The 27,537-nt window shown below is 41.9% G+C and overlaps 1 protein-coding gene across 1 annotated transcript; it reads left to right on the top strand.

Moving 5' to 3' along the window:
- Positions 1–2,064: 2,064 nt before the first annotated feature.
- Positions 2,065–25,877, top strand: grm1a (glutamate receptor, metabotropic 1a). The gene is made up of 8 exons (XM_029496606.1): positions 2,065–2,794; positions 5,611–5,860; positions 16,408–16,643; positions 18,003–18,249; positions 18,749–18,917; positions 20,455–20,581; positions 22,607–23,540; positions 25,067–25,877. The coding sequence occupies exons 1-8, from the start codon at positions 2,065–2,067 to the stop codon at positions 25,875–25,877; spliced, it is 3,504 nt and encodes a 1,167-aa protein (XP_029352466.1).
- Positions 25,878–27,537: the final 1,660 nt, after the last annotated feature.

Below are 27,537 nucleotides of genomic sequence, written 5' to 3'. Positions count from 1 at the left end.
AGTGTCAGGATTCTAGTTTTTATGATCTATTATCCCATTTCTTCATGTTTTGTTTTTTCCATTTGGCAGCCCTTAAAAAAATAATAACATTAAAATAAAATCCGCTATTGGACATCTGCACCCGAATTTCAAAATGTGCTTTATATGTTACATTCAAGTCATGATTCTAACAGTACTTGTGTGGAATAGCATATACAGAAAACAAAAAAAAAACATACAGAGCGAGAGATTGTTGCAGGCTGCTGCTGAAGCTGCATCAGCCTCTAGATCTTTCTTCTACATTTCATGGTTATTAGCCAAGACATTTTGCAGTATTTGGTGATTTCTCACCACATGGCCACTATCACTACCTTTACTTAAATTTAGCCATTAAGGGAAGAGAGGAAGCTGTTGAATAATTTTCAGGTTTATGGCCTTTATAGCTCATTGCCTTTACAAAACCAATCAAACCAAATGTTCATTAAAAAAAAAAAAAATCAGATTCAACACATTTCATTACCTCATAGCACATGTCCTGCTTAAGATTGCAGTTTTTAAACCTAGTTTCTATCTTAGAGCCTGCGGGGCTTGGAGCTCAGAGGTTGTGTGGGCTAAGAAATTGTGCTTATAGCAGATAAAAGACAGTTGTGTCAGTCCAGCAGCCAATTGCTCCACTTCCACTGAGCTGTCAAACTTCAAATGGTGGTGGATGCCTGAAAACAACACATATGATTTACTCTCTCCCTCTGCAAACACCAGATTCATCAACACGCTCTAAATTAGCTAGAAATGTTTATGATGGCAATTTTGTATTTTTCAAGGAACAAACTAATTCCTAAATTTCAGGGACTGTCCTTTAACGTGGGTTGTATCTAATAGACTGACCCACATCATTAAATCAATTTCTATGTCCGGATGAAATGGATTCAATACTGTTCATGAGGTATTGTTGACAACAATCTCAAATGTTCCATTAAGGTGATTTTTACTGTCTGGCACACCGGATTTTTATTAGTATTATTATATTTATTAGTGTATTTATTTCCTTTTTTTTTATTCATGTAAAACCTTCCAGCTCGCACTGTGACTATATATTTATTGTACAGGCAGAAGAGGTAAATACTGTAGGAAAGGCTATGGTTGCAGGGTAGGAAGGGGTGGGGGCATTTTCAGATGAGAAAGGGAGAGAGAGGAGAGGAGAGATAGAGAGAGAGAGAGAGAGAGAAACTCAAGTGAAACAGCCGAGGTCCACGCGCTACAGAAGGCGGATAAAGGCACGCGACATGTCTCCAGGATTCAGGTAAGTTTGATGCAACAGACACAAAAAGCACCTTTTCAATAAAATCCTAACGGGACAATGAAAGAGATAGGTGGGTACAGGCTCTGTTTCTCTCTAGCTCAATGTATTAGCTTAGATTGTGTATTCTTAGTATTTGTTGTTTCCATTATTTATTATTATTATTATTATCATTACGCTACCTGAGCATACACGACAGATACAGAAGATTGTCCGGGTCCAGGGCAGAAAGCTGCAGAAAGCAGGGGATCTTGTGTGGGTCCTCTTGTACAAATGAAACAAACAGGGTGGACCGTGGAAGGTTTTATTTGTCCGTTCGTTAGAAACCAGCTGAGTCAGATTGTCCTCAACGTGTTTGGACAGCGCGCTGTCCGCGGTGCTGAAATCTGGCGTGCGCCTCATTTTGTCAATGGACGTCCAGAACGGAGCAGCCAGCTTGTCCCCGCATGTCCACACAGTCCAATCACACCTGCTGGGCTGCTCCCAGTGGGCAGCAGTCCCGCTTAGGGTGAGAGTTAAGTGCCTTGCTCAAGGGCACCTGGATGGCAGTTGAGAAGAGAGATTCCACAGCAGTATGTAAAGCAGGGCGTTGATGGATGGAGCATGCGTGCAGTTTACTCTTCAGCACATCTGGCGGTGTTTCTTACAGCTGTTTGTCTCACTCTCCTCTGCAGGTGTGCGTGGATATGCCGCAGGTGTCGTGCTTGCAGGTCGAGGTCTCTGGGATAAACGTGGATGCCCTGACAAACAGCAGATAGTATGCCTGCACGGTTGGCGCGGCTCATGCGATGTGGCACGGTATGGCACGCGTAAAGATGGGTCTCTTTGCTCTCCTGTGTCTCCCCGCCGTTTTCTTTCGCGTCCTCGTGCTCTCCCACAGCAGCAGCATCTATGAGCGGTCGGTGGTCCCTCGCGCAGCACCTCGCTCCGTGGCCCGGATGGACGGAGACGTGATCATCGGTGCGCTCTTCTCGGTCCACCACCAGCCGTCTGCGGAGAAAGTGGCCGAGCGGAAGTGCGGGGACGTCCGCGAGCAGTACGGCATTCAGAGGGTGGAGGCCATGTTCCACACGTTGGACCGCATCAACACCGACCCGAACCTGCTTCCCAACATCAGCCTGGGCTGTGAGATCCGGGACTCCTGCTGGCACTCCTCTGTGGCCCTGGAGCAAAGCATCGAGTTCATCCGGGACTCCCTCATCTCCATCCGGGATGATAAGGACGGGGCCAAGTGGTGTATTGACGGCACACCGTCCAACCAGCCTCCACCCAGCAAGAAACCCATTGCCGGGGTGATCGGACCTGGATCCAGCTCTGTGGCCATTCAGGTCCAGAATCTGCTGCAGCTCTTCAACATCCCACAGATCGCCTACTCTGCCACCAGCATCGACCTGAGTGACAAGGCCCTGTTCAAGTACTTCCTCAGGGTCGTGCCCTCAGACACGCTCCAGGCCCGGGCCATGCTGGACATTGTCAAGCGATACAACTGGACCTATGTGTCTGCGGTGCACACCGAGGGTGAGCCTCCCATGGCTGTTACATTTAGCTGTTGTTGTGTTGTGGATGATAGTGAGCTTACAGTGGGGTTTTCAGTAAACCACTCTAATGCTCTGATTGATCACACACTTTTCAGTTTAACAGTGACATACACATTGTACATGTAATGCAATATTTATGCACAAACCCAACACTTAAAAAAATACAGATTCACCATTAAGCTTTGCAGAAAAGTGTGCTGTTTGAATAGTTGACTGAGGATATTTATGTTAAAACAATTGTTGCCAACTTATTTCATTAATGGTTGACGTGATGTTGGCAGCTTTTGTGTAAAAACTCCCTTCACAGGTCATTTTTGGGCGTACATTCCCAAACAATTCTTGTTAAGATAAGGCGTTTTGCCAATGATCAAAAGTCTGCAGGCACACAACCATGTTGGCTGTTGGGGAGGACTGGAGCAGTCTATTTTCATCTCCGTTCATCTCTGTTGCAGACTTTTTAGACCGACTGTCTTGTTCGTCTAATTGTATAGTTGAGGGGATTTAATTTGTTACATAGATACAACCTTCAGTAAATGCGGGCTGGCGCCTTTTTGTTTAATTGTGAGTTTTATGTCATGCTTCTCTTCCTCTTATTTGGCCTTAAATGTCTGAGTGGGACCAAAGCTGGAGGTTCTTGATATCACTATGTTACCAAGCACACATGGGACTATTTTGACATCAACAATTTAGGTGTTAATTTAGAAATGTTACATTGAGCCCACGGATAAGTGAGGAAGATGAGGCTTGGGCGAAAAATGGCATTACAGTGTCATATCTCACCAGTTCCATATAAATTAAAATGAAAGTCTTATCTCCTCTGAAGCTCCAGGAATAATAGCGTTCAGTATTTCCTATCATGATGGGCTTACTTTTTTTGCGAGGGAGAAGCTTGCTCATTTATTCATACGAACAGTGCAATGGTTATGGCAGAAGCAGAAGGTGAAAAGGAGAGATGAGTTGGGTCGACAGAGTAATTACTGTGAAGTGAATTATGTCCGTGGGCTTTTCAATAAAGTCTTCGTGAAACGCAGTCAGTGATGCGCACCAAAATGATGACTGACAGGCTACATTACCGAGGATTCCCCTTGAGGAAGTGCAGACTCACAGGGAGTGTAAAACATCTTTGGAAAGTCCTATTATAGTCAGGTGCCGGAAAGGGGCTTTGACACAGGTTACTACCAGATAGATGAAGAGAGGGAGTTAGGGAGCTGTAGTACCTGGATCCATAACTAGGTGGCATCAGCTGTCTGACCTTCAGCATACCTATGGGAGGATCCTCTGGGACTGAAGTCATAATTTAAGAGTAATGAAAGACCAGCCTGGAGAGGGATGAATTTGATAGAAAGCATCGTCACTTACTTGGACTTTATTGGTGATACTTTCCTAAAAGTGTGACGTGTAAAGCGTAGACTGGGGTGCTGTAATTTCCTTTTTACGCAGAGCTTTTGTACAAATTGATCGCTATGCTTAAGTCTAAGTTTTGAAAGATAAAACAGTTGAGAAGTTTTGAGTCACCGTACTTTGTATCGTTATAATTTACCTGATGCACACCTTGGCCTGATCTTTAAGAGGTGGTATATGGTTCAGTGTGTTTTATTCATCTATCTTCAGTTTTCTCTGAAATAGTGGTCACGACTGGCTTAATCTCATGAGTTCTCCCTCTCCTCCACCTTAGACAAGTTATAAATGCAGCTTGTTGCCCATAGCAACAGCTAGGGCTGTGAAATTGCATAAATTACCTGTTCTGATTATCATCAGTCTGGTAGGAATACTTATAGCAGGTCTTCGATGATCACTGTCAAATGGGTTATCAGCTAATGCACCACCACCCAGCTGTCTCATAGCCTGTAAGGAAAGAGTTAAATAATTGGACATTATTATTTCCATTCACCAGTGGGAGAATGAAATTACGCAAATGAAAGTATCATCAAAGGACTATTGGAAAACCAACACACAGGCCCATTGTTTGCCAGAGTAAATGCATTACCGTGAAGCCCATTGCTGCTGTCCTCCTTGCTCCATAAGAACATGCCAATCACAGGTACAGAAAACGTTCTTCATCATCCACAGAAGTGAATGCAACATTTAGGACCTTTAGGAACGTGGCAATTACACAACAAGCGTTTTTATAGTTTTATGGATTGGTGCTGTATTTCCTTCTGAACACATGCACATTCAAACCCACACAGGCAAAGACACATGTTCAAGGATGCACCAGTGATTGGATTGTCTGTGTAATCCAGCTCTCATGCTAAAGAGCTGCAAGCTTTAACAACAATCCAGACTACGGCACATTAGTCAAAGCGCTGCAGTCCTCATGGAAATTAAAGATTTAGACTCTGACAGCTGTACAGGGTTCTTGATTTGGATGGTTAAACAGGGATAGGCCTCCTCTATCTATCTGACTGCCGCTTTTGGATTTGATTGCAATCAGTAGTCAGCAAACTCTCTGACACTCATTATCAGAGGATCGGAACCTCATCACAGTCAAGGCTTGACACCGGGGGGGTTTTTAAGCATAACTGATTGTTCATATTATCCATTAGTGAAATGTATAGTTGAAAGTAATTACTCATGCTATTTGCCAATGTCAGTGTATTTTGCATTTCAATTTTGTAATTTCTGAACATTGATTGTGTCACTTACAATCAGAGAATGATCATAAATATGACATGCAGTTATCTATATCCACAGAGGTGAGATAATGGTGAAAATAAATACATTTCAGAAAGTAAAGAATGTTTTTGGGAGAAATTCTCACATCTAGTGATAGTTAATTTTCTTCATTGCCAACAGGAAACTATGGGGAGAGTGGAATGGAGGCCTTCAAAGAGCTGGCCTCTCAGGAAGGCTTGTGCATCGCCCATTCGGACAAGATCTACAGTAACGCAGGGGAAAAGCACTATGACCGCCTTTTGAAGAAACTACGGGAACGTTTACCCAAAGCTCGGGTAGTGGTGTGTTTCTGCGAAGGCATGACTGTCCGAGGGCTCCTGATGGCCATGAGGCGACTTGGAGTGTTTGGAGAATTTCTCCTTATTGGCAGGTATGGATGTTCATGTCTGGTTTTATTATTATTAACCCTTCAATTCACGGGAGAGAGCATCTTTCTGGATTGCATGAAATCCTTTAACAGGCTGAGAGGCTGTGAGATGCCATGTTGTCTTCCTGATGTGCATGTCACCAAGGCAACCAAGAGGAATTACACCACTGACCAATAGCGCTGAATAGAAATAGTCTCCAGCAATGAATAATTGGTATTTCTGTCACAGACACAAAACTAGAAAGGAAAACAATGCCCCCAGTACATTCCCTCCCTGTTCGTGCTCTCTTATTTCGTTTTTCAATGAATGGCAGCCATTCCTTATCAAGCAATCAAAAAGGACACACAAACACACAAGCACACTCCCTCACACATATTTGCACCCATGAAGACTAGTGAATCAACGTGTTCTGCTTTTGTGATTACTTTTCCTCCTTGGCCATTCACTCCATCTCTTCCTCTTTCCGTTTCTCCTCTTCCTCTCTGTCTGTTTGTCAATGTTGAGTGACAGTGACTGACTATAGCAGTAATCTTAGTCATTCAAAAAGGGCAAGTAGTGTCGTCTCACACACTTATACAGCAACACATTACACCATGAAATATCCCTCAAGGAATATTCACAGTTGTCAGTAAAAGCTGCAGCAACACTGATGCTTCTTTTCCATTCATTCAGGGGATATCTTAGCGCCATCATTTCAGAGAAGGAGGAAGTCGTCACCAGGCTGTTGTAGGACATTTGTCAGTTGTCATACTATTCAGGAAGGACATTAATAAGACAGTCGAGGATGGCCGAGGCTTGTACCCTGGCTAAGCAGTATTCAATAGAGATCTGCTCAACACTGCATGAGCAAAGCTTAAATTCTAACCCATCATCCTCCAACAGGAAGAACCTAAGAGACAAAATCCAGAAGAATTTATGTTGCTACTTTATGACCTTTCATGTCAACTTGAATTTCAGCCCATAATCCTCTAAACATTAAAAGGTTGAGCTGTCCTTTCCTACATTCAAAATACTTGCATATATTTTAACGTCAAACATATAGATGCAATACATAATCAACACATAGAGGATGACTATATGTTAAGCATGCTTTAACAACAAAAGTCAAGACAGTTATTTAATGTTCTATATGTAGTACTGATATTTGATTTCTATTTGATGTCCGTATGAAGCCCTTTGGTGAAAAGGTCTCCTCCAGCTAAATTAAAAATATCATGCAAGTCCTTATGCCTCCTCATCTAGTTTGTCTCTTTTTGTATTATGTGTGCAGTCAGTGCCGTATAAAGCTTGTTACTATAAACACGTAAACACGTTACCTCAGAATGCCTCATTCTGTAAATCTGTAAAACTAGTGTTTTGTGATTGTGGGAAGTTGGGTTGTGTTAAGTATGAGGAGTGAGACTAAAACGGGATTAGCTTTAACATATTCACTGGATTAGTCGATGAGAGAACTACAGAAAGAAAGTTCTAAAACTGGAATTTGTCTTACTGAAAAACAGTTTACTTGACGTACATTGCTGTATTAGATAAATCCTGGCAAAGTGTTTTTGGTATATACATAAGTGGGTCAGACGAATCCCTCTTACGATGACTGACACTAAGGGATTTATTTCTTGTCTTTGCCATTTTCCTTGAAGAATTCTATTTTTTTTATTTCCAATAATATCTCCCAGAGGTGGGAAAGAAGAGGAGACAAGTGCTGCTCTCACCAGCCACTGTTTATGTTGCATGTGTTACATTCAGGGGCACTTTTCTTTGCATTTGCAGAACATGCCTTTTAAATTATCCATCATAATGACACTCTAGGGTTACATTGCTTCCCATGTCTCTCCTTTTCTCTTTCCTCCATAGGATGGGATGGGAAAGTGGGTCTTTTTTTAGCCTTTGTGGAAGTCTCCATGGGCAGAAGAAATGCTTCTGGGTCACAGAGAGAGAGAGAGAGAGAGAGAGAGAGAGATAAGAGAAAGAGAGATTAGAGAAAGAGAGGCCGAGAGAGGCACAGAGTGAGTAAAAATGACAGAGGATGTCTGGGCCAACGCAGATGCCAAGCCATGTGTGTGTTTCCTGGCATGTACAGAACAGCACAGTGATGATGCCAGACAGGTATTAGCTCATCAAAGGGGAGCTTGCTTTCCTAATTTATACTTTCACCTCTAAAGGAACCTCTTTCATGAATTGCCTGTTTGTGCGCGCGGAGCTACAGAGAGCTGGAGGTACCCAACATACACAAATAAAAACAAGGAGTGAATGAAACCCAGTGACAGAGCAAGGAGAGCGAGTAGGACAGGCTAAATATCTCATTGTTGCTTTTTCGTTACATGATGGTGAGGAATGCTGCTTGGACGGGGCCCAGAGCAGTTTCTTGCCCAGGGCTCCATTGGACCATTGGGCCAAGTGCCTCACCTTCTCTGAACAGCTTCAAATGAAACCTTCACTACCACATCACAGTCAAGCAGGAATGTCATGCTGCTTTTGAAAACATTGATCTTTACATCAAGAAAGCAAATTTTTTTCTCAAGCGTATCTGTTTTTTCCACCGCATCTAATCATAGAGATAGCAGTGGCACAGAGCTGTTGTTTTTGCTGTTCAGCTAACCTCTTCAGACAGGGATCAGATGTGACAGCATCCTCTCAACCCTTTACCTCCACACCGCTCCGCCGTTAGCAGTCAGACGAGCTCGTCTTTATCTCTCTCTGATGTCAGTCATGAGTTTGCCAATCAGCTGCCTCCATTACTCTGCCACTGCACGTGCACAGGCGCACACGCTTTGGTGCTCATAAAGAAACAACATTCGTTCTACACACAAACTGACAGACTGGCTCACACAGATGCAGAGACATGTTGCGTACGTAGATTATCTATGCCATTCCAATAGAGAAGACACTAATGTCCATCTTCCTGGAACATTCCATTACATTTCACAGTGATTTCTTTCGGATGAGAAGCACGCTCTACTTGGGCAGAACGAAACAGGAGGCACAGGAAATGTTTTAATTTAACTGTAGTTTGATTTTATTCAGAGCTTGAGACTAACTGAGCAGCAGAATCAGTTCTGTCTGTGATAAGTTGACTGGTGGCAGATAGATCAACTGTAGATTTGAATTATTGTGTTTGTCCAACTGGTGAGGATAAATGTTAGAAAGGAGCTAAAAACTTATCATCCACTGGCTAGAAATACAAATCCAAGTTAGCGTGGCCAAATCGAGCTCTGTCTGTGCTGGATAACATCACTTAGCTTTCGTTTGCTTTGTTTAATAGAAGCTGTTGCTCTGATAGCGTCTCCTTGTCGACATTCAAGGGTCTCTGCTTGAATTGTGAACTGCAGAAATTTAACATTCCTGTCTTTTAATCTCAGCCAGCTTTGATATGAAATTTTATTGTCAGAGTATTCTTCCTTAAGACTGATACATTTCTTTTTCAGTTTTGTTTTTACCTTCACACACTATTAAATCCTAAATCCAGCATCTGGCAATTCCATGACAAACAGACCTAGCCAAAATAATTAGCACACTTCTTCTCAAAGCCTCTTTGAAGTTGAGAAGAGTGCTGAAAACATGACTCAGAAATCATTTTGAACATGGATATAATCACTTTAAAGTCCATCAGAGAGGCGTGTAAAAGGTACAGATACATCTAAAACAAGCAATTAGCTGAAAATATATATGAAAACAAGATCATTGGTTTACTTTTTTTTTGACTCGCAGAGGAAAGTATATATAAAATTCCACGAAGCTTCACTGGCGGGACCAGGAGAGTTTGACTTGAGCATTTATAATTGAATTTATTTGTCAGTGTGTGGCGAGGAGTTATTTATCTTGGAACATAAGACCATCACGAGAAAACAGCGCGTGTTACAGACTGTACTTGATGCTGTAAAATGGCCACAGATTCCTTCCCTGTTGTCTGACCACAGAGAGATAAACGCACAATAACTCCCAGGTAGCCCATCTTTCTATTGCGCCACCATCACCATGTTCTGGTTTGAACTTTTTGCGGAAATACTTGCTCTGTTTATATTGTTTATCAAGATCTTTTATCTCACCAACAATCAGAGTATTATTTGTAAAAATCTAAATCAGCAATCCAAGCACAAAATGTCATTTCTTAAATGCGCTCTTTCAATGAATTTGTGTTTTTAAGACTTATCATTTCAAAACCCATGAAATGACATAATAGATGCATTTAATAAGAGTAAAACATACCGAGCAGAGAAGCTTCATTAATCACAACTGGAAATCTACCAGTGACATTTCAAGAAAACTTTAAAGAATACACTTTCATCTTTTAGGTTTCAAGGCTATGCTAAATTCAAAATTGAAGGTGAAAAACACAGAGTGAAATTGAGCTAATGAGAAAATACGAATGATTCATGAACTTGATTTTGAAATTTTCAGCTGAAACAGAATATGGCTGCTCTCTGACAGGGATGCATCGTATCCATTACAATATCTGGCCGGATGTGTTTTGGATTGCTCAGCTAAAGCGTTTGCAGATTTGAAAGCACTGTAATGTCTTTTGTTCTCATCCCTTCTCCTGCCTCTTCCCCATCACCAAAGCTGGTTTCTGATTTGCAACATGCAGTGAGCCCTCCTACCCATTTGCCCACCTGCTTGCTCTCTTGCAATTAGCAGCCTTCGTTTTCTCACTCCTTCTAATGCAGCTTGAATGCTGTTATTACTAAACTTCATTTGCATAAGCTCCTTTTCCACATGTTACGCTCATTTCTGTCCCTGTCTTACACTCACAGTTCTTGTCTGGGTCCCATTTTGAATGCTGAATTCTTTGTGCGTGTGCGTGTGTGTGTGTGTGTTTGTGTGCGCGTGTGTGCGTGCGTGTGTTCCAGACAAAATGGACACAGAATCAGAATTGTATATGTTCTACCTCTGTAATGCCTTGGCACAAGTCATTGGCAGGTTGTGACTCTTTTTGAGACATCACTGAGGCACAGAGAAAACTGTGAGCCCAAATTGGGTGTCACATGCATTTCTGTATTTGGCTGCCTTTTTCAATTTCCTCTAACACGAGGCCTGAAGTTTTACTCTGAGCTTGAATAAATGAAATGCTTAGGGTGCTAGAGAGAGAGGGAGAGACCGAGAGAGAGGAGTTGTGGTGCGACACGTTTTGCTGCTTTTTTTTTGTCATCTGCAACGCTTTCATCTCCTCCCCATCTCAGGAAAGAGAGCGTGGAGGATGTGGAATTCTGCCTATTGACTCCTTCTTTGCGAGTAATTTGGCAAATAGTGGGGCATGAGCAAAAAGACACCAATATAAATGTGTGTCTTATTCCTCCAGAATTGTAGATGTACAAGAGGTTAGGCCTGCATTTCTGTTTCTCTGGTTTGGATGTGATGAAGCCTTCCTGACTCAAATTTTTAGAGATGTATGTAAAACATTTGAATAATAAGATTGTGGGAATCTAAGACTGTCGAAAATGATTTCTGTTCAGTAACTTGGCTCATATTATCAGTTTTTAGTCTTTTCTGTTTTAATATTTAGACTCTAATCGCAGGAAGGTTTTTCCACATCAGGTTTTATATCCTCCTCCCTCCTCAGTGTTATCTTGACTTGTGTGTGGCATGATAGTCACGGCCAACGTTGTGCTGCAATTCCAGTTATAGCACAATAATGACTGACATGTTACTGATGAATGTAAGGGAGTGAAATCGTGGACAAAAAAGCAGAGGAGAAGTAAAATGAAGAGCCAGTGGGCCTCGGGATAAATTTTGTTTAGCGGGGAGGAACTACTTGAATAAAAAGGCTTGTGTGCTGCTTGGGCTACCGTCGCCATGGCGATTTTATTTTGGCTCATGGCAGAGTTGATATGATCGTCTCACTGCAGATCTGTCACTCAGCCTGTCAGCAGAGCTCCAAACACAATGGTCCCTTCTCCGAAAATATGGCTGACATCTGAGAAATTCCTCCTCGTAACAACAGTAACAAAGATTGTAATTATAAGATAAGAATACTCTGTCAGCGATCATTTAGTAATGGAAACCTGCTCCCAACACTTGGGGAAGTATATTCAAGTTGATTCAGAATTTGTGATTGGATCTGTTTGTGTTCCACCAAGAAAGAGAGCACAATGAACTGCATTTGAATATTTATAACACGCCTCTGATGTTAATTGAAAGCAGCCACACGTTGTCAAGGACATCTCTCTGTTTCCAATTGATGCCTTGTGTTCCCGTGCGTGAGGGGAAGGCTGAATGACATTGGAGTGATGAAAAATAGCACACTGGCTTTGCATGCGGACATAGTTGTCACATCATGATTCGCAGAAGCTGACATGCTTTTTGTACAGACAGCAAACCCAAAGTGCATGGCTAGAACATAAAGGGAATAGTGAATGGAGGCTCATCACACATCAGACCTTTTTATTTTTTAAATGCAAAAATCCAAATCATTCTCTGATTTCAGCCTGTCAAAGGATTTGTTTCTTTTTTTGCTTTTTGTTTACATGGATGCTTTTCTAACAAGGGCCTTGTAGGACAAAGCGTTGCATCATAGCTGCAGTTTTGGGTCGGTGCAAACGTATGCACACATATGCAGCCAATTTTCTTTGTCTGTAAATCTGCAGTAGAAATTTCACATCATTGGAAGTTATGGCTTCGTCTAACTGAAAGAGATTAAAGAGTTATGACAAACTCAAGCAACCAAAACGCCAGAAGGGAACATGCTACCATTTAAAAGAAAATGTAGGACTCCCTCGCAGCACTAACCTACTCATGTCCTCAGCCTAAAGTAATGGCTTTACAGTAAACTGACCTACTAATAATAAGATCTTGTCATCCATCAGTCACTGCCACTGCCGATGCTCAATGCACAGACTTTATCGTGGGGGTTAGTGGTGAACTGATGTCCCTTGGGAGTAAGAAGCAAAAAGGATTTTCTCCAAGCAGTGTTTGCTGTCAGTGTAGAGGAGACTGATCTCCCAACTCAAACTGGGGCATGATGAATAAGTAAACACAGCCTGGATGGGCTTTTAAAGGCTCCCCAACTCACCCAGGACCTTCCCTATCACCTCGATGAGTCCTGCTGCTGCTGCTGCCATGTAACTGACAAGGCGCCACCACTCCTCTTTTAACTCCACATAGAAATAAGAGATATGGAGAATAATAGTAAACTATGAAAAGATAAACAAAGCCAAAGAGATGATAAGGAACTGCTGCTCCTCTGGAGATATGTTTAAAAAAGAAATAATCTTTTCTGTAAAAGTCACATTCCTGAATAAATAATGATGTATGATTTACATATAGACATACGATGACTCTCGTACTAAGACCAGTTGATCGTCCAGCAGTTTGTGAATGACAGACAGATTAAAAGTTTTTCCATTAACCACATGAACTTTTATTTTAACAATCCAATAGAGCAATTAGGAAACTTGATTCCTCTATCCTCCCATTCCTCTTTTTAAAGTAACTCTTCCCATTCATCCTCAAGGGGAAGTAGTGCATGTGATTAAATTTCTGCCCTGCCAATTAATTCATGGCTTCATAAATATACAAACGTGCTATCAAACTGGAACTAGATCACTTGGGAGAATCAGGGGAACTCTCAGCCTCCTCACTGTTGTATACTACGCTATAAATTATCCAGCTGATGGCATGCTGCGCTCCTTTAAACAATGCCACACATCATCAGGTCTCCGTAAATCACTGAGATACACACACCCCGTTATTAAGCATATGGTTTCAAAGGGATGGCAGGCTGCTGACTTTACTTGCAGAGATAAAAACTGACTTAAATGGTTCATGACACCTATTTGGAACAGTGAGAGTTAAAGAGGAATAAGATTTAGTTCTTGTTTGGTTTGGATACATCCTAAATCAAATAACAATGTCATCTGTGGATGAGCTTGAGATGCAGCGTTCCCGTTTTATTTCAGTGGTGACTTTGATCTGATGAAATGGTCTGATGTTGCAAGTACACAGAAACGGTTGAGCATTTTAAAACTCATCTGTTAGTCACGTAGTCATTCTTAGATTTAATGAAGTATATTTAATCTAATCATGGCTTTGCAAATTCAGAGTTGATGTTACTAGTATGCAACATGTAACATACGTTACATGCGTTAGAAAACAATGTTGTTTAGGCTGAAGAGAGTTTGGCTTTCTTTATTTAATATTGTTATCAATGGTCACAGAATGTCAGGGTGTGGCCTATAATCATAACATTGTTTTTAATCTGAAAACACCAACCATATGCTGCTTTACATTCAGACCCACTGCCTTGTTCATTTTCAGGACTACAGCTGAAAGACTAATAACACAGTTGAACAGCTTTGACTCCTTAATGTGCTTAAACAGGTGTTCATCCGGTACATTCGACTCGGGTTATGTAATAATGGGCCTTCAACTCTGAGGTGGCATTAAAATCAGATTTTGCTCTGTTAGGTGTCCCTCTGGTGGCCCAAGAGTTTTGATAAGCTGTTTGGTGTTCTGCCAGACAGCCCGATCCTGAGAGAGGAGAGCGAGGAGAGAGAGTGTAATTTACTTCATCACCAACTCCACTGTGAGAAACAGTCCGACAGGTCTTCAATGCCTTGTGCATTATTCATATAGAGTGTTGAACATCATCCTTCCCCTTACTCCCGCTGTATGTATCTGCAAACAAATAGCTATTCCATTACAATAAATAATTAAATGGAGTTTCTCAGCCAGGCAAGGACATTTTACAGTAAATACTTGGATCTAACCCAAATGTTTAAGTTGACGTTTGTGTCTTTGGGTCTCTCTGCACTGAATAAACTGGAAAAAAGTGAAATGGACAGAGACAGTATTCACTTGGAGTAAATGAACAAAATGTGACTAGGGCAAATTAGATTCACGTGTTTCTGACTCCAAACTCAATTAGGAGAGCAAAAAAGATGACTCAGCTGAGTTGTGCTTCATAAACACACAGCCAGATAGACAGATAGACATCCCTTAAGATATATACTATGTTGTGATATTTGAGAACTATGACTGAAATTGCTTCCTCTCACCTTAGTCTCCAGTAGTTTACAGTTATGTGTCCATCACATTCAAAGACACACTGACATGCTGCTCCGTTATGACGACAAAGGAGACGGCAGGTTATTTGGACTCACTCTGTCTTACATTTCTTTGGTACTGTAAAATACTCAGTGCTCCAAAGTTGAAATCATCCAGGATGTTTTGAGTTTGAGTAACATTCTTGGAACTGCAGTAAATTATAGCCTCTTTTACAAACATGAAGTATCCTATTGTGACTGCTTTCAAAGGCTCTGATTTAATGTGGAGTCACGCAGACATTGTATAATTTTTGGATGTGGGTTAATACATTGAGCTTTAGTAGTTTCATGGGATTTGCCAAAATGTAAAACAACATTATGTCACATATCCATTAAGATTTACATTTTTAAAGTGGTGTAGGAACTGTGTATTTTTTCAGATGGAGTTGGTAGTTCAGTGACCTTCAGATTTTTTTTGTTGGATTTTTTTTTTTTTTTTTTTTTTTTTTTTTTTTTGTGGGGGGGGTTTGAATGTCTCCTTTTTCTTGACTGACAGTAATTGTGGACATAAAGGTCAGAGACGTTGACCTGCACACTCACACAGAACCATGTGTCCATATCCATCACCCAGAATATCCCATGTGAGTAAGGTAATTGGTTCCATGCTGAGTCATGCCTAATTGGATTGAAGCTGTCAATAGCACAGGTACTTCAAGGCGGTGGCCCACAGCCCACTTTGAAGTCAAAGAGACAGAGTAAAATCATTTCAGAAACCCTGACTGGGAAAGAGCAGAGTTTTTTTATCTGATAATTTGTTTTTCTGCGTCCCATTCACTGCTGTTTTCCATTTCCCTCGGATCCCACTGGGCAGCTGCATGTCCAAATTGGCTTGGGAGGGCAGATATTTGGGCACAGAAGGTTAGACAGGCAAACTAACAAGGAAGCTGAAGGGATTGTGTGAAGCCTACAATTAAAGTTGAGGCGCAACTGCTGAGATTTACGTCCTCTTAAACTGAGGATCTCTGCAGTGGACTTGAGATAAGCCTCCAACCAGTGCTGCCATCCTTATTTAACATGGAACAGGAGAAGCGGCTGTAGTCAATGTTCATGCTGTTCTGTTGCTGCTATTTGAGGGAAACATATCTGTCAGCCTCAAACTGAACATACAAACAACTGTTCATCCCTGAGCTGCTCTAATTCAGTTTTGTCGTTTACTTTCTCTAATGATGATGATTTTGCATAGTCAGTTGAGTCTGATTGTGCTGAATGTTTGTTTTTCCCTCTAAGAAAGGACAGCACTGAAATCAATAATATACCCTCTGAAATAAAGCTGCATAATTTAATGTTACATCATGTGAAGTGAAATGAATGTCAATGGTGTTCATCATGCCAGTAGTTTTTTTTTTTGCCTTGTTATTTTTAGTCAAAGGCAAATTGTAATATACAAAATGAATGAGTATCACATATAAAATGAGGAAGCTTTTAGTTCATATTTAAATCTTTGGATAATCTTTTACTGCTCCTTCTGTAATCATCACACTGGAACTCCCTCCTCTTCTGTCTCACTTCTGCAGTGATGGCTGGGCGGATCGTTACGAGGTTGTGGAGGGTTATGAGCAAGAAGCAGAGGGAGGAATCACCATGAAGCTGCAGTCAGAGGTAGTCAAGTCCTTCGATGACTACTACCTGAAGCTGCAGCTGGACACAAACTCCAGGAACCCCTGGTTTGCTGAATTTTGGCAGTACCGTTTCCAGTGCCGCCTGCCAGGTCATCCACAAGAGAACAAGAACTACAAGAAAGTCTGTTCTGGTGGGTTGACAACAGAGTAATTTGTATTTTTTTGTTTGTAAATTAATGAATAGGCAAAATGTTTTGTCTCATGTAATGCTCTTAGGCCCTGTTCTCCCTTATTGAGCAGTCAGTAAGGGGTTAAATCTGACCTGAGAGCAAAAGTGAATAATTTCTTTTTCTCTGTTTTCCTCCTTGTATCTTTTCTTTGCTCTCATAAAAGGTGATCACGGTAAATTGAGTTCTTGACTTGGCTCACAGCATTTAAAATATAATTAAAAATCACCCACAACAAATTCAATCAGAACAAAAAATGCAATCACATGAACACAGCCATGAAAATATTCTTACAATGAATTGCTCAGCATGCTTTTAATCAAATTATAATTTAGATCAATTAGAGGATTGTGATGATTGTTTAGCCAGTTGAGTTAGCAGTGGAGTCACAGTTGCTTTTCTACTGTCTGTGTATCACATTCGTAAATACCTCTTTCTTTCCCAAAGGCCTTCAAGGTGGTAAGTGCATTTTTCTAGCCATTACCATGGTGATGATTTTTATCTGCACCTTGCACTCTGAAAGCATTTGACTCCTCCAAAACAGAAAGCATTTGGCTGATGCTTTACCAGAAACAGCACATTTCTGTGATGTCTTAAAATGGATTTGCTGAAATGGAAAGATGTCTTCATCCAGGCAACCTATGGCTCTCAGATGGAGTGAGGATTGCATCAGTCAAACTCTGATTTGGAGCACTGGGATTGTCTTTACTGTGTAAGGAATAAAGAGAAAATGGCCCTTCATTTTGAACAAACTGCACAAAGGCTCACCGAGCGCACACACATTCACCTGAACTCAGCTGGAGCACCTGAAAGAGAGATTTATTTAGACAGATCACACCTTTTCTTTTCTACTGTGTATGCATGTTGCAAAAAATCTTTTAAACACGCAGTCTAAGCCAAATCAAACACACGTTTCTTCTTCAACGCTTAATTAAATGTTAAAAAAAGATTAAATGGTACAATATATTCAAATGACCTTTTTCCAAAACTCTGGGGTTAGACTGTGGGACGGTGCCTTTAGATGGCTCATTATGACGAAGTACAACTTGGCATTTGTTGTCTTGGGATTTTCCCAAGAAACTGTTGTTCTCCATCTGTTTCTAATTGAGCTTTAGACATCTTGTTGTGATTTCCTTGTATGATGTAATATATTTTGCTGCAAAACAGGATTCTGCTTTACAATATATTCTTGACATTTGAGGCAAATTTCACCAGTTGTGTTGCATCACAATATTTCTTCTGCTTTTCCCACAGTTTCATTGCCCCACCAAGACAAAACAGCAGACTAACTGCTTGATGCCCTCTTCTTTTGCTCTCTAACAGGAAATGAAAGTCTGCACGAACACTATGTTCAGGATAGTAAGATGGGCTTTGTCATCAATGCCATCTATGCCATGGCTCATGGTCTCCATGACATGCACAAGGAGTTGTGTCCTGGGCAGACGGGGCTGTGTGAAGCCATGGACCCCATCGATGGCAGCAAGCTGCTGGACTACATTTTAAAGACGTCCTTCAGAGGAGTCTCAGGGGAGGAGATTTATTTTGATGAAAATGGAGACACGCCAGGAAGGTAGGAGGATGAGAAGGGTGAATGTCGAAAAATGCAGGATAGTTGAAATAGAGAGTTCATGTCATCAACTCGGCTATAATCGGTGAATTTCTCTTTACGCACACTGTCCCACTCATGTCCTACTCACATGTACGCATGTGTGCACCAATCCTGAGCAAGAAAAGATGTAATTAGTTTGGACTGGAACAGATTCAGCAGCCACTTTCATCTCTCTACACTCCAACAGGCAGAATTCAGCCATGCCAGGTAGAAGTCATTCTGCTTCAGTATCGAAATGAGGTGGCAGTGTGCACTGGCATGAACTCTCTGACACATTAACAGGGTTTAAGATGTGTAAGTGGCTTTAGATAAGAAAAAGGGGTTTGCTAAGATATGAAATTATCATTGAATTACCTGTCACTCTCACTCCCTCCCCTCCCTCTGTCATCTTCAACACTACTCTGCTTTACTTTCCTGACTTCTGAATCTAATTTCCTCCTCCGTTTCTCTGTCCATCCAGGTATGACATCATGAATCTACAGAGTGTGGGTGATGGTCGCTACGACTATATAAACGTGGGCTCCTGGCATGAAGGCATCTTGAACATCGATGACGACAAGCTGTGGATGAACAGCAGCGACATGGTCCGCTCAGTGTGCAGTGAGCCCTGCTCCAAAGGACAGATAAAGGTAAGGATCTAAATCCATCTAAGAACAAATTTGTTATTATTAAATTAAATTTGCCAGTGTTAATTTAGTCTGAAAAACCTGAAAATCTGAAAGTCACGAGTAAGAGCAGAGAATTTACTGTGTGACTCTGAAGCGATCGTCCTAAAGCATTTGAAAGTGATAATCTAACTCCATGTGCCAGTATTTGGATAGACCCAAGTAAATACCAGGAGAACTGCTTGGAGGCAAATGCTTATTATTAACAGCTAAATGAGTGTGGACAGACACACACATACAACACATTTCACAGGATTTAGTCTTTTTGTCAATTCCTGTCCTTTCCAATTAGTCTTATAGAGTCTCAGCTAAAATACACTGTATACTTCACTAAATGCAAATTTAATATTAATCCTAATATTCATTTAAACTTTAGGCAGTCTCATATGCTGAAATGCTAATCTTTATCTGGAGAATTTTTATATAATTGCATCTATGGAATTAACAAAGAAATGACATTTCGTCTGCAGGGATGTGAATAGATTTAGCGAATTCAGTAGCAATGCACCAAAAATTATGGAGCTGCAGTTGTCTGGACACCAACATGCCTGATTATAATTTTAAGAGTATCAATCAAGTCAGAAGAATTCATGAATATTTGAACCTGATTTCATAAGAACCCAAAAGTTGTTAAGACATTTTTCTAAAAACTAATGGTGTCATTTTCATGGTGGCTCCAGATTAAAAGGCACCAAACTAATGAGAGCTCAGTGTCGCGGGAACACGAATGTCTAGACTTCAAGGCGATTCGTCCCATAGCTGTTGAGATATTTATCAAAGTGATAGACTAAATGACCGGCCAACACTGACATCTACGGATACAAGTGCTTAAAAAAATAAGCACAGAGATTCCAATCACTCTGGACAGATGATTTTCACCCTGCACTCCTAAACAATTGTACGCACTGGTGACTGTCACACTCGGATTTTGTTTGCAGTTCTGGCAATTACTCTTGACACTTTGCATTAGTTCTCTTTGGTATTTATCCAACACATTCAGCTGGCAGTAAACTTTAAAGATGTTACTGTCGGATGTCCTACATTTTGGATTAGCTCTTTTTCAAAAAAAAAAAAAAAAAAGTGTCATAATAGAGCGGAGAAGTCTCAGTCTCATTCAACATGATTGAAAGTTCAGCTTAGTGTAGGTAGTCTAGCTACCTACACTAAGCTGCCCTGAGGGAGGGTGCATCCTCTTTCCTGCCTGCTCATGCTTCCCCTGCTTTCTGCTTTTGTTTCCTGCCCCACTTATCACCCTGCTTTACATATCACAGTGCTCTAACAGCTTCTCTGGGAGCAGAATGTAAATGCAACTGGCCTTGTTTTATAAACAGTGTGTCTGGGGCTGCACCAACATCTCCTTGTCTTTGATATCCCCTTGATGCTGGTTACTTATTTAGATTGCTGTGGGTGTGATGTCCTTCTTGTCATGGTTTGATCAGCTGACTGGTTACCAAAATGTCCATGACCCTTTGATATTGACGTCTGGCCTCTCTGTATGCAGGTGATTAGGAAGGGAGAGGTGAGCTGCTGTTGGATCTGCACCACATGCAAAGACAATGAGTACGTCCAGGATGAGTTTACCTGCAAAGCGTGTGAGCTGGGATGGTGGCCTGATGATGAACTGGAAGGTAGGACGGAGAAAACCAATGTGCTTACTGTTTCATGAACCGTATTCAGCTATCCATCTGATTGACTGCCCTTTAATTAGCCCACAGTTATTATCTTCATGTATTTGGGTGTTAGCCATGCTACCCTTTGCTCACTCTTTTATCATATTAATGCCTAATGACATCAATTTCACTGGAAAAGTGCAAACATTTTCACACTTGGACTATTTTATGCTTTCAAAAATCATCCTCTGCATACTTCACACAGTGACACCTCCTTCTGCTGATGCTTTTCATCATCCATATCCTTTGACCCTGTTCTGTTAGCTATCTCAGCCTCCACACTGCTCTCCAAAAAGTGACACTGCTCACTTCCCTCCTCCCTGCTCTTTGCCTTGTTGTGACCCAGTGGTTGTTTTGACAGCGATTTATAGAATTGAGAGGAGCTCTCAGTTCCCAGGTGTGAAATCCTATTACTGCCATGAGAGGCTTGGGGATACATTTCAGCAGTCTGTCGAGGAATAAAATTCTCCCTTCCTTCTCATTACATGTAGCTGTCTGGAGAATACTAATAGAGAGAGTTTGTATCCTATTTATAGAATGAAGCTGGGCTGTCAACATGTTCACTCACATGCCCATTTAGGGCAGACACTTATTTTAACCTGGACTGCACCAGTGGAGCCGGTCCTACAAACAGGGCAGTTGCTGACTGAGTGAGTGAATGAATCTTCAAACGGAGAAAGGAATGATATGACTTAACTGATTGGCCTTTCCACCATTTGTGATTGTTCTTTCAAAATGATTTGGTGCAAACAGCACCCATCAACAAACATGTAATGACGATCCTTTCTGTAGACGGAACAGTGGCTGAAATAAATGAGCCTCCAGACGAGTATACCCAAAATTAAATCACAACCATTATCCTTCATTTACGTGTTTGGGATTTTAGCAGACGAGAACAGCAACTGCTGGTGAATCTGAAGTCTTAGTTACTGTTTCGTGCTTGCTCGTCATTCTGACAATAAAAAACTTGTCAATGAGAACAACTTCATTGAGAATCCAACTTTCTTAAAATATGTGAGCACAGAGAATAGGAGGCAAGCAAACAGGCCAGAAAACTCCGGGCAGAATGTAAATAGCCTGTAATGGGGCCCAACCACATAATAGGTTAATCTTGTTTACCATCATTTCATTATGCTGATTAAAGGCAAATAGAAATGGCCAAGAGAAATTGTACAACTAAACAGTGAGCTTTGTCTCTGAGTTATTCGTAGGTTTCCCTCCCATTTTATATGTGGCAGAATAGAATTTTTCCCAGGAATACAGGATTTTAGGATTGTGAGGTTGCAGATAGGTGCATTTTGCCACCTCTGGCTGTGAGTACACGATGAAAGCGAACCAGGGTGGGTTTCTAAATACGTCTTCAGCGTAAAGGCTGGTTTATATCTGGATGTCCACATTCATATCTTTATGTTGAAAATAGTCGAGCTTCCTGAGACAACAGGTATTTCATTAGTATGGCGTTAGTATGCAGAACAGAAGTGGGCTTCAGCCAGCAGAGCCTGTGACGGTGATGACTGTAATACTATTAGCCGCAGCATGTAATTTATCGAGTGTTAAACTGGGGAAGACTAACGATGCCAGTTCCTCCCCAATAAGCTCGACAAACTTCCTCTGCATGTTTGGATGAAAAGTGTGCAACTCGTGCATCATGACAGAGGTGACACACATAATCACGTGGCTCTGCATACATATCTGGGATAATATGAATATGAGAGAGAAATCTGACAGAACTGGAGCTTTGGGATGTGTGTGATGACACATGCAAATTAGGTCCTGAGCAATTTTAGGCCACCGTGGAAAGACTTTAGTCCCCACTACACACCTGACTCCCTCTGTGTCTGTGATACTGTGCTCATCTCCTTCTTCCAGCTCCCTGCTGTCTGCTCATTGGTTCTTCTCTCGGTTCTAATTTACCTTTCATTCACAAAAATGTGATACAACACCAACACATAATTTACATGTCATCTCATCTGCTCCTTCCAGGCTGTCAGCCCCTGCCTCTGAAGTATCTGGACTGGGCAGATGTGGAGTCCATTGTTGCCGTGGTTTTCTCCTGCGTGGGCATCCTCATCACCTCCTTCGTCACCTTTGTGTTCATCCAGTACCGCGACACGCCTGTGGTCAAGTCCTCCAGTAAGGAACTCTGTTACATCATCTTGGCAGGAATCTTCCTGGGCTACATCTGTCCGTTCACGTTGATCGCCCGTCCCTCAGTGGCCTCCTGCTACTTGCAGCGGCTTCTGGTGGGCCTTTCAGCTGCCATGTGCTACTCTGCCCTGGTGACCAAAACTAACCGCATTGCCCGCATTCTGGCCGGCAGCAAGAAGAAGATCTGCACCAAGAAGCCCCGTTTCATGAGTGCCTGGGCCCAGGTGATCATCGCCTTCATGCTGATCAGCGTGCAGCTAATTCTGGAGATCACACTCATCATTCTGGAGCCTCCCGAGCCCATCAAGTCGTACCCGAGCATACGGGAGGTCTACCTCATCTGCAATACCAGCAACGTAGGCATGGTGGCGCCACTGGGCTACAACGGCCTACTGATCATGAGCTGCACCTACTATGCCTTCAAGACGCGGAACGTCCCGGCCAATTTCAATGAGGCGAAATACATCGCCTTTACGATGTACACTACCTGCATCATCTGGTTGGCCTTTGTGCCAATCTATTTTGGTTCAAACTACAAGATCATCACCACATCCTTCTCTGTCAGCCTGAGTGTGACAGTAGCACTGGGCTGCATGTTCACCCCAAAGATGTACATTATCATTGCCAAACCAGAGAGGAACGTCCGAAGCGCCTTCACCACATCTGATGTGGTGCGAATGCACGTTGGAGATGGCAAGTCTGCTCAGTCCGGAAGCAGCAGTTTCTTAAATATGTTCCGACGCAAGAAGCAAGGATCTGGCAACACTAAGTGAGTGACCTTTCATCTTGTTTGTCTTGCTGTGGTGAAATGATGAGAGGCCTAAACACTCAAATAGAGAAGTGAGCTGTCTGAGGATGATCTGTCACTTTTTAGCTGTTTATCTTTTAATACCATCACAAGAATATTTGAGTGTTTATGCATAATTTAAATGCTCAAATTTTAACGTCTCAGTTACCAAGCTAAAGCGATGTATTGATTTAGATACAGTAAGGTGTTAGCACCGGTTTATACAGCACATCCCCCTCCCCCTGAAAATGAAATACTGAGCTAAATTTAATGGAAAATTCTGCTGTCATTCATTTATGCTAGTGGGCCAACGTGTCAGTGCTTCTTAAAGTATACTCTACACTCATTTAAACCAGATTTAAGACTTGCATATAACTTTTTTTGAGATCCACAGCAGTGACACGTGAACAGGTGTCTAAAGTAAGGACTGGGACAGAGTATGAGAGTGATCCCAACATGTTTGTGTGTTGTCCCTCACCCTTGCCATGCGGCCTTTCTAATCTTCTAACCCTTGAAACTTTTAAATTGTGCAGCGTATTGTCTGCAGAGTGTTGAGGCTGGCTAATGTTTCGGCATGGGAGGTCTTTCAACTCCTTTCCTGGAGAGCTGCACGGTCGCCTGACACGCTGACATGTTTTATTATGACGTATAATGAGGGAAGAACTTTGGACACACACCAGATATCAAACTGATCAAAAGAACAATTCTCAGCTTGCCTAAATGTTTTAAAGCTGAAATTTCTCACTCTCTGCACACTTTGACCTTCTGTAGCAGGAGGACTCCACAACTAATAGATGGAAACCATTTTAGTTTATTTGGTTAGTAACTTACATTATGCTTGATTTTGCTTTCTATTAAATAACAACATCAGGCCTTGTTAAAATATCTAAAATATCTGGTGATTCAAAGGTATGAATTGCTTCCTATCACTCTTTGGCTGGAAAATGTTTGTGACGCTGCAGCCCTCTTAGAGGGAGATCTGCCACCCTGCTGCTTTTAGTTTATCCTGAATTAACCTCACATGTAACTTTTCTCAGCATGAAAGACCCTTCCCTCCCCACCTCCCTCACTAATCACATCAGAGCCAGTCCCAGCTCATTCTGCACTAAACTGTTGGCTTCAGACCAGTTCAGGCACCTGCAGAAGTACTTTAATGCCAATGCATGTGCGCCATTTCAAATAAGTAGCCAATAGATGGCTGCTAATCCTGTAAGAAAATGTCTGAAGCAGTTTGAAGATCATAATGCTGTCTGCAGCACATTATGAATCGGCCTATTTGTAAAATGCCACACTTGATATGTGTAACGCTCTTCAGAGCTCATGAGTGAGCACCTTAGCAAAGCTGTTAACGTTGAGTCCTGTTGTTACAAAAAAGTGTTTTAACATGCACCAGAAATGTTGAAATGCTGCTGCTCTTTGTGTCATGTTGCTGCTATGTTGATGTTGTTTTACTGTCTCCACCTCCTGGTTTCCTGTGATAGTAACTTGGGTCTTTATCTCGTTCATAGTTCTAATGGCAAGTCTGTGTCATGGTCTGAATCAGGTGCAAGACACCCTCCGAGGGGGGGGAATGTGTGGCACAGACTGTCTGTGCATGTGAGGAAACAGGAAGCCGGCTTGAATCAGACGGCGGTCATCAGGCCCCTAACTAACACCCCCGACCCCCACAGTTGTGAGCCCCCCACCTGCGACCTTGGCACAGACCCCCATCTCCCCCAAGAACCGGCTGGCGCTAAGCCTCTGTACAACGTGATGGAAGAGGACGACGAGGGCGACGTGCAGCGCCCCCTCTGGACTCCCTCTTGCTCTGGACTGACGCAGGAGCTGGAGGCCCGTTTAGACAGGCCGGCTTCTTACTTGCCCTCTCACTTGACGGGCCGCACCACAGAGCGCTTGCAGGGGGCTGTTGTGGACACACACAGCTCCCACGTCCCCGCACTGAATGACCACACCACCAGGGAGCCAATCCCTGCCAACGAGCCCTTGAGCTTGACACCTTCACAGCTTCCTCTGGCCCTACGAGGGGGGGCGTTTGAGGAGGAGAGGCCCGAGGATGAGGAACTGGACCTCTTGCACAGCTACATTTACAATGCCAAGGAGGAGGGGGAGGATGGAGAAGGCGAGGATTTAACTCAGAACAAGCCAACTCTGGAGGATTCCCTGGCGCTATCTCCTCCCTCCCCCTTCAGAGACTCAGTGTGTTCAGAGGAGTCTGTCAGCGGCTCCCCCGCCATCGAGTCGATGCTCGGTAGCCCTCTGAGCTCCGTCTACACCTCAAACATGCTTCGAGACTTCGCACACAGCTCCTCAACACTGTGAGAGCAAAACAGGGGCTGACACATCACATATTCATACATACCGACACACACGCACACACGCAAGCATATTCAGAGACACACATCATTATTTATTTTTCAAAAACATTTGTGTTCAGCTCTGTCATTTGCTTGCTTGTATTTATTACTCTGCTTTTTATCAGTAAGAGGTTGATCCAAACTATAAGCTCAAACTCACCAGGAATCATTCATGAGTGAAGGGCTGTCGATTCATAAAGCCTTTCTGTGAAATAAAAGAAACTGAGAGGAATGCCAAAACTACTTCGCTCTTGTGCCAAATTTTATTAAATGAAGCAACACTGAGAATCCCATGAAGGCTGTAGCATCCATTTTAAATGATTTAGAAGAAACAAGCCCAGTGATGCACGCACACATGCACACACACACACACACACACACATAAATCATTGTAAGACACAACCAGAGCTGAAATGTTAGTCCTTAGCTCTGCTCCTTTCTGCTGCACATGTGCAGATCTATTTGTGTGTGTGTGGCAATCGCAGCTAATCTAAAAAAAAAAAAAAAAAAAAAAGCTTTCTGCCTTTTTTTTCATGTATTAATTTTCAGCTCAGCTTTCTCTCATCAGACATCGCTGCAGTTTAAATATTACAAAGAGCTAGATTAACAAGAAAAGTGCAGTAACTTGACTGAATATTACTTTTTACTGTATGTGTTGCAAAGTGTGCTCAGCATCACAAAAATAGCTGAAATTCTGCTGAAGGCTTGTGCTGTACGATTTGCGATATGGATATTAACGTGCCAATCAAAAGTGTTATCAACCTACATCCCTGCTTTCGGTTCTTACGATGTAGCTGATACAGGTTAGTGTGATTGTAGATGCTGGCGACGTTGGGTTTTATTTTTTCAGTTTACACTCGATCATAACCCTGACAAAAGTTTTCAGAGCATGGGATGTGATTCCAGTGAGTTTGCTGTGTCGCTGTAATGGAAAACACAGTACTTGTACAAGTTCTCAGAGTTTGTTATACTGTTAAGCCATCTCTCGTTTTTCACACAGGTGGTATGTTTGTAATACTGATAAATGTTTCTATATTTAGAATGTCAACAAAAAACAAAAGTTTCTACATTTTGAAATTGTTCTCAGATACTTGTCGAGGAGCAGTGTGTTTGGTTTTTGGGTAACTTTTAAGCTAACTTGAGTCAAGCGTATCCTCTTGGAAATATTAAGTTGTAAAAGTAACCAATGATTAGTTGCTTCTTGTAATGAAATACATGTTTCAAGTTTGCTTCAATCTCTCATTATAAACTTTAGTAGTTTACTTGAGGTTAAGTCTCTTAGTTCTTTATCTATAAGAATGCAGATTATTTCAGAGTAAAAGACTATACAGTGCATAGTGCAAATGTATTGTATTTCCAAATGTTTTTAGTCTATTATAGTGTAAGTTGTTAACAGATTTTAACCGATGTGAAATATATAAAAGGGTGCCACCTGTTCAACACTGTCGAAAAGAGAACAATGGTGTAAAATAAAAACTGTTTCTATGAAGAAGACTGATTACTGCCTGAAAACACAGACAGAAGTAATCTGGGAAAATGTGTCAGTGTGAGTTTGTGTGTTTGACTCTCTGATGGGAGGAGCAGCAGGAAGTTCACACTCCCTGACATTTCCGGGTCCTGTGACT

Source organism: Echeneis naucrates, chromosome 24, assembly GCF_900963305.1.
Source record: "Echeneis naucrates chromosome 24, fEcheNa1.1, whole genome shotgun sequence".
Taxonomy (NCBI): Eukaryota; Metazoa; Chordata; class Actinopteri; order Carangiformes; family Echeneidae; genus Echeneis; species Echeneis naucrates.
This window is presented reverse-complemented; position numbering and strand designations above follow the sequence as displayed.